Raw genomic sequence first — 14,638 nt, forward strand, 5'->3', positions numbered from 1 at the left:
AGTTGGATTGTGGCCTGTTTAATTCCTACAATAAGTTTGGTGTACTCCCTTTTGTTGCGACTCCTCTACAGCCCCTAGACGTAGACGAGTTTTCATCTAGAGTCGTAACACCCGTGTCAACAAATCTCTGGCAAAATGCTGTTGATTATTGTGAATTACAGAGATGAAGAGCGGAAATGGTTTAAATATCAGGTTATTTTATGAGGACCAAGCAATGGGACCAACTCCTATCTACTCTCATACCGTCGTCACGCATTCTCTCAGCACAGAGAAGCGGGGGAAATGTTTTAGCGCAATCTGATATGAATAAGCGCGAGTCAGCTTTAATAGTGCAATGTATTGATTACAGAATGAAGGAGTCAGAATTTTGGGTTTCAGTGGGATTTAGACTGGATAGAATAGTAGCCTACAGGTGTTATCAGGGAGGTAGGAAGTATATTTTACGAGGGGGTGCTGCCTAAAATGTGAGGGGGCTGATGGTGTCCTTGGTTAAACCTTAATGTAGAACAAATCATGTCTTCATGGACACTTCATAAAATGATGTCAGACATGGATTTTATGTAGCAGTGTGTCCGCGAAATTGCATATTAATTAACTCATAGCGATAAAGTGTGCATGGATTTGGCAGAGCCTATTGTGACACTCAATGATGACAACCTATATAGGACAGCAGAAGATGACTTCTGCTGACAAATTCACTTACCTTCCCCCACTATATATTGTAATTCACAGAGGTGTTCGTCATGGTTCTGTGATCTGTGTAATGTTAGCCTACGTATGTTGCCATGTTACGATGCAGTTGTCATAGAGAACATACTGTAAGTATTTACAAGTCTCTCTGTCTTAACTCACTCCTTAATAAACTGATAGCAACTTGCTGACAAATATACAGTTAGGTCCATATATATTTGGACTCTGACACAATTATTGTTATTTTAGCTGGTTACCAAAACATATTCAAGTTACATAATGAATATGGGCTTAAAGTGCAGTCTCTCAGCTTTAATTTGAGGGTATTCACATCCTAATTGGAGGAAGGGTTTAGGAATTACAGCTCTTTTATATGTAGCCCCCTCTTTTTCAAGGGACCAAAAGTAATTGGACAATTGACTCAAAAGCTGTTTCATGGACAGGTGTGGGCTATTCCTTTGTTTATCAATTAAGCAGCTAAAAGGTCTGAGTTGATTCCAAGTGTGGCATTTGCATTTGGAAGCTGTTGCTGTGAACGCACAACATGCGGTCAAAGGAGCTCTCAATGCAAGTGAAACAGGCCATAGCCTGAGACATAGCGGCAACATTAGGAGTTGCCAAATCAACAGTTTGGTACATTCGGAGAAAAAAAGAACCCATTGGTGAGCTCGGCAACACAAAAAGGCCTGGACGTCCATGGAAGACAACAGTGGTGGATGATCGCAGGATCCTTCACATGGTAAAGAAAAACGCCTTCACAACATCCAGCCAAGTGAAGAACACTCTCCAGGAGGTAGGCATATCATTATCCAAGTCTACCATAAAGAGAAGACTTCACGAGAGCAAATACAGAGGGTTCACCAAAAGGTGCAAACCATTCATAAGCCTCAAGAATATAAAGGCCAGATTAGAAAAGAAAATTGTGTCACTGTCCAAATATTTCCGGACCTAACTGTATGCAAGGCTCTCGTGATCAGGCACAGCCCCTCTTCTCTAATAATATATAATATATGCCATTTTGCTAATGCTTTTATCCAAAGCGACTTACATTGCAGTGAGTGCATACATTTTTCAGGATACAGTATATGGTCCCAGCCCCCTCCCCCCTGTGGTGGAAGTCTAGGATTTACCACTCTGTACTTTAGCTCTTCGGAGATAAGAATCAAGAAACAAGTCCTGAGTAGCCACAATATCTGAGTCCGGTATTTATTGCTTGCAAACAAGAGACAAGAGCGTAACAGCAGCCCAGCGTAGAACCGGGGATCCGTTCAGCACAAGTCTAAAGAGTCAATGATCAGGTTCGTCTTTTATACAGTTTAAACATAATACAGGCGCCGCCAAGGCTATCGGCTGATGGGCCTGTGCTTACGTGAGAAAGGGCGGGAGAGAATGAACAATGGGGAGACTTTCTTATTGATTAATCGCCGTTCAACATTTCACACCTATCGACAGGATGCGCCTGTCCCCCCACTATTGCTCTCTCCTACCACTCCCTCAGAGATCACCGCTGTTCATATGGTAAATCATACAGTGCTTCTCAGAACAATGGCTATCGAACTTTAGAGGAGTGGCAAGAGAAAATGTCATCACAGTAGTTACACAAGTTGTATCAGTCATATGAAAATGTATAACCTGAAAATAGTTCTATGAATGTATTTTCCATAACACCCCTCACAACATTTTAGGCAGCACCCCCTCGCGAAATATACTCCCTACGTCCCTGCATAAATGAACACAACCATTTTATTATTTTCATGATGTAAAATGGAATTGATAACAGTTCTCGAAAATATTTTATCAACTGTCCAAGGCTACAGCAATTATGACACCAATATGAAAGTACTTCATTTGTAGCCAACTATGATGCATGATATGACGGACAGGGGTGAAAAAGAACAGTCAAATACAGACAGTCGGCAACTATAAATGACTTGTTGGATACGGGCAGTAAAACAGTAAAAATATAATTTGTTTTATTCTCCTCATTGACATGGAATGTAAACATTTTTGATTGATTCATGAAAGCTCTCATTTCAATCATGTGAAATACGTTCAACGTGAACTTGTGGTGCCAGAGCGGAAAATTTGTTTAGCTCCCTAATAGCTCCTTATTAGTTTTGGCGGCCTTAACAACTTTGGTTCAGAGTTGCCTGGATGCCTGGCCTGGCAACATGCCTCGCCCCCCTTTCAGCTAATGATTCTAGACTAAATGCGTTGCGTTCCTATGTGTCCAAGGCTGGTCTATACATATGAATGGGGTGGCAAAGTCAACAGTAAAAGTGTACGACTCTGCTTGGTCTTATAACACTTCTCGTCTGCATTTTCAGTTGGTGTCGTGTGAGGAATCCTCCTCATCCTGCTGCTTCCTCTACTGGCCACCAGAGGCCGCCATAGACTCCTTTGTTGACATCACTGAAGAAGGTGCAGGTGGACACTGGGAGGGTCACCCTGTGTGAAGCAGGGACCAGGGTAATACCGCAGACACATAGTCTTAGATTCACATAATGCTAGAATGTCTGATCCAGGATGCAAAGGTTAATTCGTCCCTGCACTGAAGAAGGTGCAGGGGGGCACCAGGAGGGTCTTCTTGAGACACATAGGTCACTTATAGTTGCATTGGCAGCGATGGTTATGTTTTGTTGGGGATTCACACGTATGCAAAAACATCCATCACATGTTCAGGGACAAGGCTTAAAAGCAGTCGAGTTGTAACACTCCACCATGGTTAAACAGTGTAACAGGATCACTGGCTATGAGAGTAATATTTGTTGGTCGTCCCACCCACCGCCCCCAGCGTCCACCCGCTTGGTCGCTCTGTATTTAGCCTACCTACAGGGGGTTTTGATGAGTCTTGGGCTCCCTGCTATATTGGTATTTGTATGGTTGAACTGACGTGAGTGTCCTGACTGAACCATAATTGTGTTTGCAACAATGAATTCAAGTGATACAGCAAAGAAAGTGGCTGGAAATTTGTTTATTTGGTTTTACTACAAAGCATTAAGTTTAGTGAAAATTCAGCACATGCAGTTTTCGCACCATCCCTCTTGTGAAGAATAATGGTAGCTGCATCATGTTATGGGTATGCTTGCACCGGCAAGGACTGGGTAGTTTGTCAGGATCAAGAGAAAATCATGAAATTTGCTGAGTTGGCAGTGGTGGCCTAATCCACACAGTGCGTAATTGATTCCTATGCAATTCAGAGACCCTATAAAAACAAAGATGTTAATTCTGAAATCACATGAACTACTATTGTGGTAAATTTAAAGACAATATCAGGGTTAGCAATCCCACACCTAGCGAAGAGATCACAGGACAACAGATGGTCCTAGAACATTTGGTGAGGTCAGAGTGAGGGGTTGACTAGAGGGGAAGAAAACAAAGGATCAAAGCTGCAGAAACAGGATAGAGTGATCAAAAGACAGGATAAACAAAGTTGTAAACAGCCAGGACAAAAGGCTTTTGAAAACAGCCTGGGGCTAATCAAGATTTGACCAGATGAATTGGCGCCAGGGCAGGTGGGAGTAGCCCACCTTGATGACGAAATGTAATTCTTGAATGTTATTCCTGTAAGTAGACAGGAACAGAGGTACGTTGACGAGAGGGCGTTGACCTGTGTGAAGTCTATAAAGACAGGTGACAGACGAAAACTCAGGGTCAATTTTGCAAACTTGAACGGCTTCCTATTCTCTGTGAATAAAGTCTTTGAATGAATCAACAGCTCCGGTTAACGGTATTTTATTTCAAAATACTATTATTTAAATTCTACAACATAATTGGCGTCACGAACAGGATTGGATAAATAAGGCTCGCATCGTGAACTATCGTTGAGGAAGGAACCAGGCGATTTATACAAATTAATTAGCTCAAAATAAGGTAAGCAGAATTCCTGCTTTTAGTATAGAAAATTTGTGTAAATCGCTCTGGATCTCCGGCCTCCACGGTAGGAAACTTGCATGAGTCTTACCAATAAAGAAACCAAATTTAGGATTTGAACTAGAGCTGTTGGGGATTTCAGAAAATGTGCATGCCCTAACTGTTAATAACTGTAAATAAGTTTAACTGTCATGTTGAGGAAGTGTATTGGGAGAAAGTTGATAGTATAGGCCGAAGCTAAGTGACTAAATTCTGTATTTGTGTTGAGGAAGTGTATCAAATACAGTGTTTCATCGTTGTGTAGAGGTGTGTAGTTATGATATAATTAGCTCTGATTATGTTGAGGAAGTGTATTAATGAGAAGCTGGTTATATTGACTGAAGTTCAGTGAATAAACTTTGTGTTCGTGTTGAGGAAGTGTATCGGATATAATTCTACGACACTATCCTTGCACTCAGATGGACTCGATTCAACTCATTCAGTGACTGTTGAAGAAATTTTTAAATTTAGCTAATTTTAGGAGTGTAATAGCAAAGGGGGTGAATACAAGACATTTCAGCTTTTAATTTATTAGTAAACACATCAATTACATCTATTTTAAAGTCAGCTTGTAACACAACAACATTTGGAAAATGTCCAGGGGGGTGAATGCTTACTGAAGGGCACAGTTGAAGACGATTGGTCCAAAAGACAAATGATTTGAGGGGCAGAGGGTGTGTAGCCTCAACTGACCACGGTGTGCAGCAGGGCGCAGCCGGTGTGGGAGGAGGAAGAGGATGGTGTGTAGCCTCACCTGATGACAGTGCGCAGCAGAGCGGAGCGAGCCTCGTTGTGGAAGGTGATGACCACGCTGGATTCTGGTAGCTCTGTCTTCCACTGTTTATGTCTGCAGCTGAGAGAGAAACAGAGAGTGAAACAAGACAGGTCAGAGATGTAGTCAGCTATTCTTGGAAAAAGCCTCTTTATTGTTAAAACCAAGTTGTTTGTAGAACAGCCTTCAACTGGGTTGAAGACAATAGACTACTCTTGGAAGGACAAAAAAACCTAATTATTTTTAGAATCAGGGCTTTTTAAAATGCCATCATCAGGGTTAACCCATTTGTGCCGGATGCTGCGCTACGCAGCATTGCATCTACCGCCGGTTGCTGCGTTACGCACATTTGAATTTGCCGCCAGTTGCTGCGCAGCGCAGCATTTTTGATTTGTCGTAATTTTCATGAGTGCAGCATATAATGCACTGTCATTGGTTCAAATACACATGAGGTGGGTCTTGTTGATTTTTTAAAACCACGTGAGCACCCAAATGTCTTGTGGTTCGCCGAACGCACTTGTATGTCTGATTGATTTTCCGCGACACGACATGACATTCGGGTGCTCACGTGGTTTTAAAAAATCAACAAGACCCACCTCATGTGTATTTGAACCAATGACAGTGCATTATATGCTGCACTCATGAAAATTACGACAAATCAAAAATGGCGGTAAATTCAAATGTGCGCAACGCAGCAACCGGCGGTAGATGTCGCGCGGCAGTCGGCACAAATGGGTTAAACACAATTGGCAAATAGAGACAATGGCCACCGGTATACCTAAAGGATCAAAAGGAGATAGAGAAACAGATGCTGTACAGCTATTCACTAGAGTGAAAGCACATTCAACTGCCAAACAAAGACAGGGACTTTGCAAGTCCTTGGTCCAATGAGGTACAGATATCTAGAAATTATTTCATATGCTGTGTTCTGATTTTTAGGTCACTTACAGAGCATAGCAGTAAGCTGAAGCAGGGGAAACTGTGGGAAGTGGATGGTTAACAGCAGGGTAAATCTATTCGACACCAGCCTAAGTATATCTTTGGAAACCTATTCGGGTAAGACCCTTTAGGCTGAGGATCTTACCCGTTGGACGGAGGGCTGGTCCGGGGCTTCTGTATAGGGTCAATTACCGGGAGACATTTTTGGCGCCCAACGTGGGGCTCGACTCTCAGTACTGGAGTACTGATCGAGTGTGACCCGGAGGAAGATAGCCGCTGGGGCTTATGAAATCCAGACAGCCGTCCGAGGCTTAGGAGATCCAGATCAATAGAGGAAAAACCCAGGCTGGACAAAACCTGGTTGTGAGCCTACAACATGCGGATCAGTACAGGAGCTGATTGGGAGAAGAGATTAGACTGATAGAGAATCGGTCTAGTTGTGTGTGTGTGTGGGGGGTGAAAGAGCTGCTCGGTACCGGCATTTGCTCTAACCCTATTATAAGTGACCTAAAAACCTTACAGACTGGATCTGGAATGAGTTGGCCCGAGGTCCTGGGGCTTGGATCCAGATCAGTTGAATTCAGAAAGGGAATCGTTGCCTGTGACAATAATAATACGACTACAAATTGACTCAGAGTTGGAGCCCGAAGGAGGAGGGACGCGATACAGAGGTTGAGAGCCTGCAGTAGTGCTCCCTTTGGTAACAGGATGGAAAGACTGGGATCCGGCCGTGAGAGACTGGATCCGTACAGCTGCCAAGGAAACCCCTGAGGGGATGAAACGAATAGTTGGGGATGCGCTGAGTGAAGGAGAACGCAAAAGAGAAAAGGACTTACAAGATTAAATATACTAATAGTGACAACAGAACCGAGATCCTGCTTTTGATCCCAAGCCCAGTAACGGAGACGGGGGCATCGGCTGTAGTAGAATGGCTGGAATGGTGGATAATGGTCCTTAAGGGGAGCATTGATGAGTCATATCGGATGGATGTGATAGCCAGTCCCCACAAAAGATGGGACCCCCTGGTGAAAATGGTGGCGAATTCCTGTCGAGTAAAGCCTCTGCTGAGAGGAGCCGACACAAGGGTGGCAAGGAGAGATGCTGGTGTCGTCCACCTCCTGAACGAGATCAAGAGACTCAAGGGGAGGGAGGTAGAGGCGGTGAGTGAGCCGCCCGCCAGCCCCCAGAGGTCTGTTAGCTCAACCAATTCAGTGGGAAGGGGACAGTGAGAGCAGCAGCGGGAAGGATCAGGAGGATTAAGCCTGGAGACCTCGTTCTTGGCGCCTGTCCCTTCCTCCCCTTCCTGTCCACCCATTCCCAGACCCCGCTGGGGAAATCAGCAGAATGATAGACCACTTGGGACGGACGGCAAGAGACTCATTGGGAATGGATGTGCAGGGGGACCCGCTGCGAGGCCTCATGAGAACTCAGGGGAGGGAGTGTGAAGGCAGAACCCAACAACTCATTACCCCGTGGGGAAATGGTGCAGTAGAGAATCCCCCACAAAAGCCATCGACAAAACCCCTTGGGGCTAGACCAAAAGTGCGGGACACCCCCTCGGAGCCAAGGGAAGACTGGCCCGTGAAGGGGGGAATGGCCCAGGGGGCTGGATTATCCCCTGGGTCACCTAGGAGAAGCAGGGAGCTGTCCCGATACATCTCAGGGACAGCCAGCCAGCGGCGGGCCAGGGATGGGTCGCAGTGGGCAGCGGTCCAACATCACGGTGGATAAAGGGATGTTGACAGAACCGAGAGAGAGTGGGTGGGAGGGGGAGTTGGATGAGGTCTATGGTGACAATCTTCGCACCGACACAGGAGGGGGTTAACGGGGAGAACCCGAGGATCGTGGGTCAACAGACGGTGAGAAGGGCTTTGGGCTATTCAGCGCTGGATGATCTGCCGTTGCAGACTCCGCTGATTCCCCTCCCATCAGGTGAGCATACTTATGCAGGCCAACCACACCGGGGGCCAGGTAACCTGACCCAAGGGGGTCAGACACCAGGAGGGTACAGCACTTACTTGGTGCGGCCAGCCGTAGATGAGGTCAAAGAACTGAAGAGGACAGAGCTAATGGTGCCTGCTAAGAAAGCGACTGAGGTGTTAAAGGATTACTTAATGGAACACTTCCTTAGAGTGGCCGACTGTAGCAGCTGTGAAGGGCCCAAAAAGCTTTGGCTGGCAAGATTACTTAAGGGGCTGCTGGGAAGCCAAAGAACTGCTGGGCAGATATTCGAGGAGTACACCAGAGAAGAAGGTGGAGAGGGGGAAACTCTGGTTCAAGTCGCAAGGAAACAACTGGGGGAAAACCATCCATTGACAACTGTCTGGTGAGTGTCAAGGGATAAATCCCTCTAAGGCGACAGGTGAGAGTGCTGAGAGCGATGACTCAGGGTTTTCCGGGAGAGGTTGAGTTTGTGGGTCTGAGCCCCCAACGTGAGACGGAGGAGACGATCGATCACACTCTCTCAAAGTGGGACCTGCTCCGGGAGCACTATGAACAAAAAAGGAAGCAGGGTGCAGGGGCTGGAGCGAGATCAGCTCCGACGACACCATGGCCTCAGTGGAACCAGCCTGGTAAGGCTCCAGAAACACAGAGGAGACCGGTCAATGAAAGTTTCACTGATGGAGCAACAAGCCGGACACGTGGGGGCCTTGTCCCAGGCGCAGCGGCGACCTCAACCCGAAGGGGCTACACTCACCGGCCACTTTATTAGGTACACCTGTTCAACTGCTCGGTAACACAAATATCTAATCAGCCAATCACATGGCAGCAACTCAATGCATTTAGGCATGTAGACATGGTCAAGACGACCTGCTGAAGTTCAAACCGAGCATCAGAATGGGGAAGAAAGGTGATTTAAGTGACTTTGAACATGGCATGGTTGTTTGTGCCAGACGGGCTGGTCTGAGTATTTCAGAAACTGCTGATCTACTGGGATTTTCACGCACAACCATCTCTAGGGTTTACAGAGAATGGTCCGAAAAAGAGAAAATATCCAGTGAGCGGCTGTTCTCTGAGCGAAAATGCCTTGTTGATGCCTGAGGTCAGAGGAGAATGGCCAGACTGGTTTAAGATGATAAAAAGGCAACAGTAACTCAAATAACCACTCGTTACAACCAAGATATGCAGAAGACCATCTCTGAGGGCACAACACGTCGAACCTTGAAGCAGATGGGCTACAAAAGGGGGTCCAACCCAGTACTAGCAAGGTGTACCTAATAAAGTGGCCGGTGAGTGTATGTCCCAGCTGCCATAGCAAGTGGAAATCAGGCTCCCCGTAAGGATTATGTACCAGCATAAGAATTCAATAAGATGACACCGGAACAGAAGGAGGCCCTATTCCAGTCCCGAAAGGCGCAGGAGCTGGAACGGGGCAAAAAGTAATGGCTGCCAAGCCGTGGGTCACCCTGGAAAATGCCTACTGGGTAGGAGAGGACATCTATACTGACATCTTTGGTGTCCCCTACCCAGTGGACTCCGGGGCTGAGGTATCCATGACTCGCAATAAGCTTTGAAAAGAAGGGTATCTAAAAGTGATGCTGGCTGATGAGACGATAAGGAAAGTACCATATAGTACCTGGAAAGGTATTGTATGGTTACTAGGACTAAATAATCTAATAACAGTTAAAGATTTGGCAGATATACACAGAGCGGGAAAAAAACAGACTCCAGTATGGAAAAAGCTGGAACAACTACACGCGAGATTGGGCCTATACAACAGGACTGGTACAAGCCAGTGAATGTTCCAGAGGTCATGAGGCAGAAAGTCGAGGAGAGTGACCTCTCTGAGCAAGGAAGGAGAACCTGGGCCGAATGCTGACAGTAGCCTATTTTAAGAACGACTGTGGTAAGTTGGGACCAGAGTACACCCATACCATCGAAGGTGGAGTACACCTGGAGGTGCGACAGTATCCTCTAAACCCAGTTAAAGATTACTATCCTTGGAGATCCTCCGGGAGGTTTTGAATCCAATTACTAACAGTCCGATTCAGGCTGTGAAAAAGCCTGAAATTGCTGGAGGGGGTTGGAGGCCAGTGATCAACTTCAAAGTCCTAAACTGCCGAACCATAGCCAACACGGCCAGTCTGATTAACCCACAAAGCACGATGAGGACACTGGGGGTCAAGAAATACAAATCGTGTATTGATCTGACCAATGGATTTTTCAGCCTGCCACTGGCACGGGCCTCACAAGTCAAAAAGGCATTCACACACAAAGGAAAGTCCTGTGTGTGGCAGAGACTTCTACAGGGGTATAAAAACTCCCCAAATGTCTTCCAATCTGCGGTGATGAACATCCTAGAGGGCCTGGAAGCCACTGTGTATATAGATGACATATTTATCGCAGATGACACAGAGGAGGAGTACCTGGAGTGGCTGCAACAGGTGCTGGAGAGACTGACCGCAGCAGGTCTTAAGCTGAATCTGACAACACAGGCCGGCGAGGACAGCGGGTGGATGGACAAACCATCAAAAGTACCATTCCTTGGGGGTCTATCTGCATGGACGTGACAGGGCCCATGGGGGTGAATGGGAAGGAAGGAGAGAAATATTGGTAATTGTGGACTCTATGTCGGGGTATATAGTTGTGAAAGCAGTACGTAAAGCTAACGGCAGCAGTGTCGTAAACATGCTGGACCAGACCTGTGGCATTCTGGATGTATCAGGAATGTCTCCAGGAAAAACTGATGCCGTTGATGAAGCAGAGTTGCTTTTGGAACTGAGGGACAGCACTGGCTGGTGCTAGGCCCAGTTAACAAAAAGATCTTCTCCTGGAACATACACCTTTTGGAGCCAGATGTGGGTATCATTTGATCGATGGTTAAACAAGACCCTTCCCTGGGTGTGGATTACCAAGGTAAAACACCTAGAAACGGCGTACCAGGAGGAGTACATAGTATCAGGGAGCAGCCTGGCGGGCCCCATAGGGCAAAAAATGTATGTTCCCTCGGGGAATTCCAAAAGGTGGATGAATGTGTGACAAATAAGACATTCACAGAAGTGAATTGAATGGAGTATGTGAGCAATGGGGCTATGCCAAGATGTGAACTGTGGCAGGTCTTCAAGGACAAATGGGGCCAATGGAAGAATGATTGCACTAATGTTAAAAATAACAGAACGGTGAAGGCTACACTCGAGAGATCACTAAAACTTGGTGGGGTTTCCAGGAAAAAGAGGTGAAAGCCTGGGTGCTGCCATGTCTAAGCCAGACCGATAACTATTGGGTAAAATATCAATATTTGGCAACAGTATTCTCCAGGTCATGGGCAATCCAACCCGAGTCATTACTCAGCTCTGGACCGGAGATCGCTGTGACACCGAGACCATGGAAAATGGTCTGTGATAAGGCAAATACAACATGCACTATAGAGCTGGCAGGGGGAAACTGCGCCGAGGTACCAGGCTGGAGAGAGACATGTGAAAAGCACTATGAGGAGAGATATGAGACCTACCGACAAGGAGCGATCTGGAAAAGAGATAAGGGTCAGTGGATCCGCTCTCTCTTCCTATCTCGGAAAGTGGGATGCGCAAAGGGCTTACTGGACCTCATGGCAGATAGGCCTCTCCGTAATGGGGAAACAGCCCCATATGTAAGCCACCCACTCTATGGCCTGGTCGAAGAGTATGCTTTCCGTAAAAACTTGTGTGAAGGAAAGGAAATCAAGGGCTACGAGTGGCTGGGGTCTAACCTTATGAACAACAACAGAACATGTGACTCCCCATCGGAGTATTGGCTGCATTGTAGATCAATAGGGGGGGCTAACGATAGGTGGAGTTGGTGCTGAAGCTGTACAGGAGGTGGTGGGAAAGATGGAAGAAGGAATCAAAGTGGTGACAGGCTGGGTTGGAAAGTTTCTCACCAAATCTGCACATTTGTAATGATGCAAGGCGGTGCCAGGGCGGCTCTGAGGTCATGCCAGGGACGTACTAATGATGGGAAGGAGCTCACACAAGTGTGAAACTAGCAGGTTGGGGGGGCTCTGGTGTTCACAACGGATTTCCACATCCCTAGACGGTTTGGAGGATTAGAGCACTTTGTATTCAATAATAATTGAACAAGTTGTCGGATTTGATTTAGACTCGTACATATAGACCTTGTTAAAAACCAAAAGGGATATCAAACATGTCTAATAATAGTTAAAAAATTTAAGCAGCTATTGAAAGGCATGTTGCCAATGAATCCCTGCCAATCTATAGGGTGAGTACAAACCTCTTTCCGATAAAGAAAAAGTTCACTTGGCTTACCTATTGCTGTATAGGAGCAGGGGCTCTGGCTCAGCCATTCAGGACACTAACCTTGGTCAAGGGTTTTTTGAAAAATAGAATTAAGATGCATGTGCTGAACAAACCAGAGCTTATGCTCTTGTGGGTCATGTATCTTGGGTCAAGTGAACCTTAATATAATAATAATTGGCTGGGGAATTTTGAGTGTATTAAACTGAACCGGAGTGATCGATACTCTGGTACCCTTGGTTGCAGTTATATGGGTGATGTTATATGAAGCTCTTATTTCAAGACGGGTCATGGGAATGGGTTCTCCGAGAAGGACACCGCCTCGTTTGTATTGTCCTCACCAAGCTGTTTTTCTTTTACCTGGTATGCTACTTGGTGGTATGTATTTTTATGATACTTTTGATTTAAGAATGGTACCTACTTATGATACACACTCACCGGCCACTTTATTTGTTAACGCAAATATCTAATGGTGTGGGGGATATTTTAGTGATTTAGGGATACTTAGGGATACTTAGTAACAACTGAGCATCGTTTAAACGCCACAGCCTACCTGAGTATTGTTGCTGACCATGTTCATTCTTTTATGACTACAGTGTACCCATTTTATGATGGCTACTTCCAGCAGGATAACGTGCCATGTCACAAAGCTCACATCATCTCAAACTGGTTTCTTGAACATGACAATGAGTTCACTGTACTCCAATGGCCTCCACAGTCACCAGATCTCAATCCAATAGAGCACCTTTGGGATGTGGTGGAACGGGAGATTCGCATTATGGATGTGCAGCCGACAAATCTGCCGCAATGATGCTATCATGTCAATATGGACCAAAATCTCTGAGGAATGTTTCCTGCACCTTGTTGAATCTATGCCACAGAGAATTAAGGCAGTTCTGAAGGCAAAAGGGGGTCCAACCCGGTACTAGCAAGGTGTACCTAATAAAGTGGCCGGTGAGTGTATGTTTTATTTGAATGTATGGATAATAATATATATATATATATATATCAACAAAAAAAAAAACGAAGCCCAGCGAGTTGAAGGATATGGCTTATGTTGGTTATGCATTTATGCTTTCAACAGACCAACGCGGGGTGTGATACTTGTGAACAACCCTTGGCGATGGCCGGCAACCTGTGGGTCGTTGGTCAAGATCTGTGGTGCCACCCCTGCTATGAACAGAGATTCATAGTGGATTCAGCACAGGCAATCTTCTGTACCTACAAACAGACCGCCCCCCCGAAGATGATGGGGTTATCGACCATTCTCCTGAGGGTTTCACTATGTCGGTTTCTGCTCCAGAGGTAACAATCCCTGCGGAGAGGCAGGTGAGATCAGAGGTGGTAATGCCTGTTCTCAATCCAGAAGGGGGGATACCTACGGTGGAATATGTCATGGATCTCCTCAGTGACATGGATTATCCGTAGCTGGACTTTGATGAACCGAGTCGTGTACCACAGCTGGGAACGGAGGAGTTGGAGGCGATATTAGTTCTTCTCTATATGTTGTAATAAGGGTCTAAAATAAAGCAATGTGATTGAGTTCTACATGGCCATCATTGAGTCCATTCTCAGCTCATCAATCACCATCTGGTTCGCTGCCTCCACTGCCAAGGACAAAGGCAGACTGCAGCAGACCATTCGGTCAGCCGAGAAGGTCATCGGCTGCAACCTGCCATCTCTCTTGGACCTGTTCCACTCCAGGACCAGTCTCCCTGCCTCTCACTGACTCTGGGACCCCCACCCTGTCTCACACACACACACAATGCACTGACAGTGTAATTTATAATTATTTTCAATTATTCTAATTTATAGTGTACATGCCCCATACCCATTTCGCAGCCTCTAGCCTCATTGCCACTTACCCTTGCATAGCCTACAAAATGTATTGTTTTATTGTTCTATTTTGTAAATTTGTTATTGCTATTTTATTAATATTTTGCTACTTTGTAATTTTTTTGTCAATATTTGCCCCATGCACCAACCTCAACAAGTCAATTTCCTGTATGTGCAAATATACTTGGCCAAATAAAATAATTCTGTAAATGTGAGCACTGCCATATACCAGATGGAGATAACTAATAAAGTAACA

General features: G+C 45.7%; 1 protein-coding gene across 1 annotated transcript in view; it reads right to left on the reverse strand.

Moving 5' to 3' along the window:
• The window catches only part of LOC310823983 (polypeptide N-acetylgalactosaminyltransferase 2-like), a gene marked incomplete at both ends in the record, with an annotated part of 190,893 nt that overhangs the window by 67,846 nt on the left and 108,409 nt on the right, over nucleotides 1-14,638 (reverse strand). The window contains one exon of the mRNA XM_083696901.1: nucleotides 5,357-5,455. Coding sequence (XP_083553027.1) covers nucleotides 5,357-5,455 — 99 coding nt within the window. The remainder of the gene's footprint in view (nucleotides 1-5,356; nucleotides 5,456-14,638) is intronic.

This window comes from Argentina silus (genome assembly GCF_951799395.1).
Source record: "Argentina silus genome assembly, chromosome: Y".
NCBI lineage: Eukaryota > Metazoa > Chordata > Actinopteri > Argentiniformes > Argentinidae > Argentina > Argentina silus.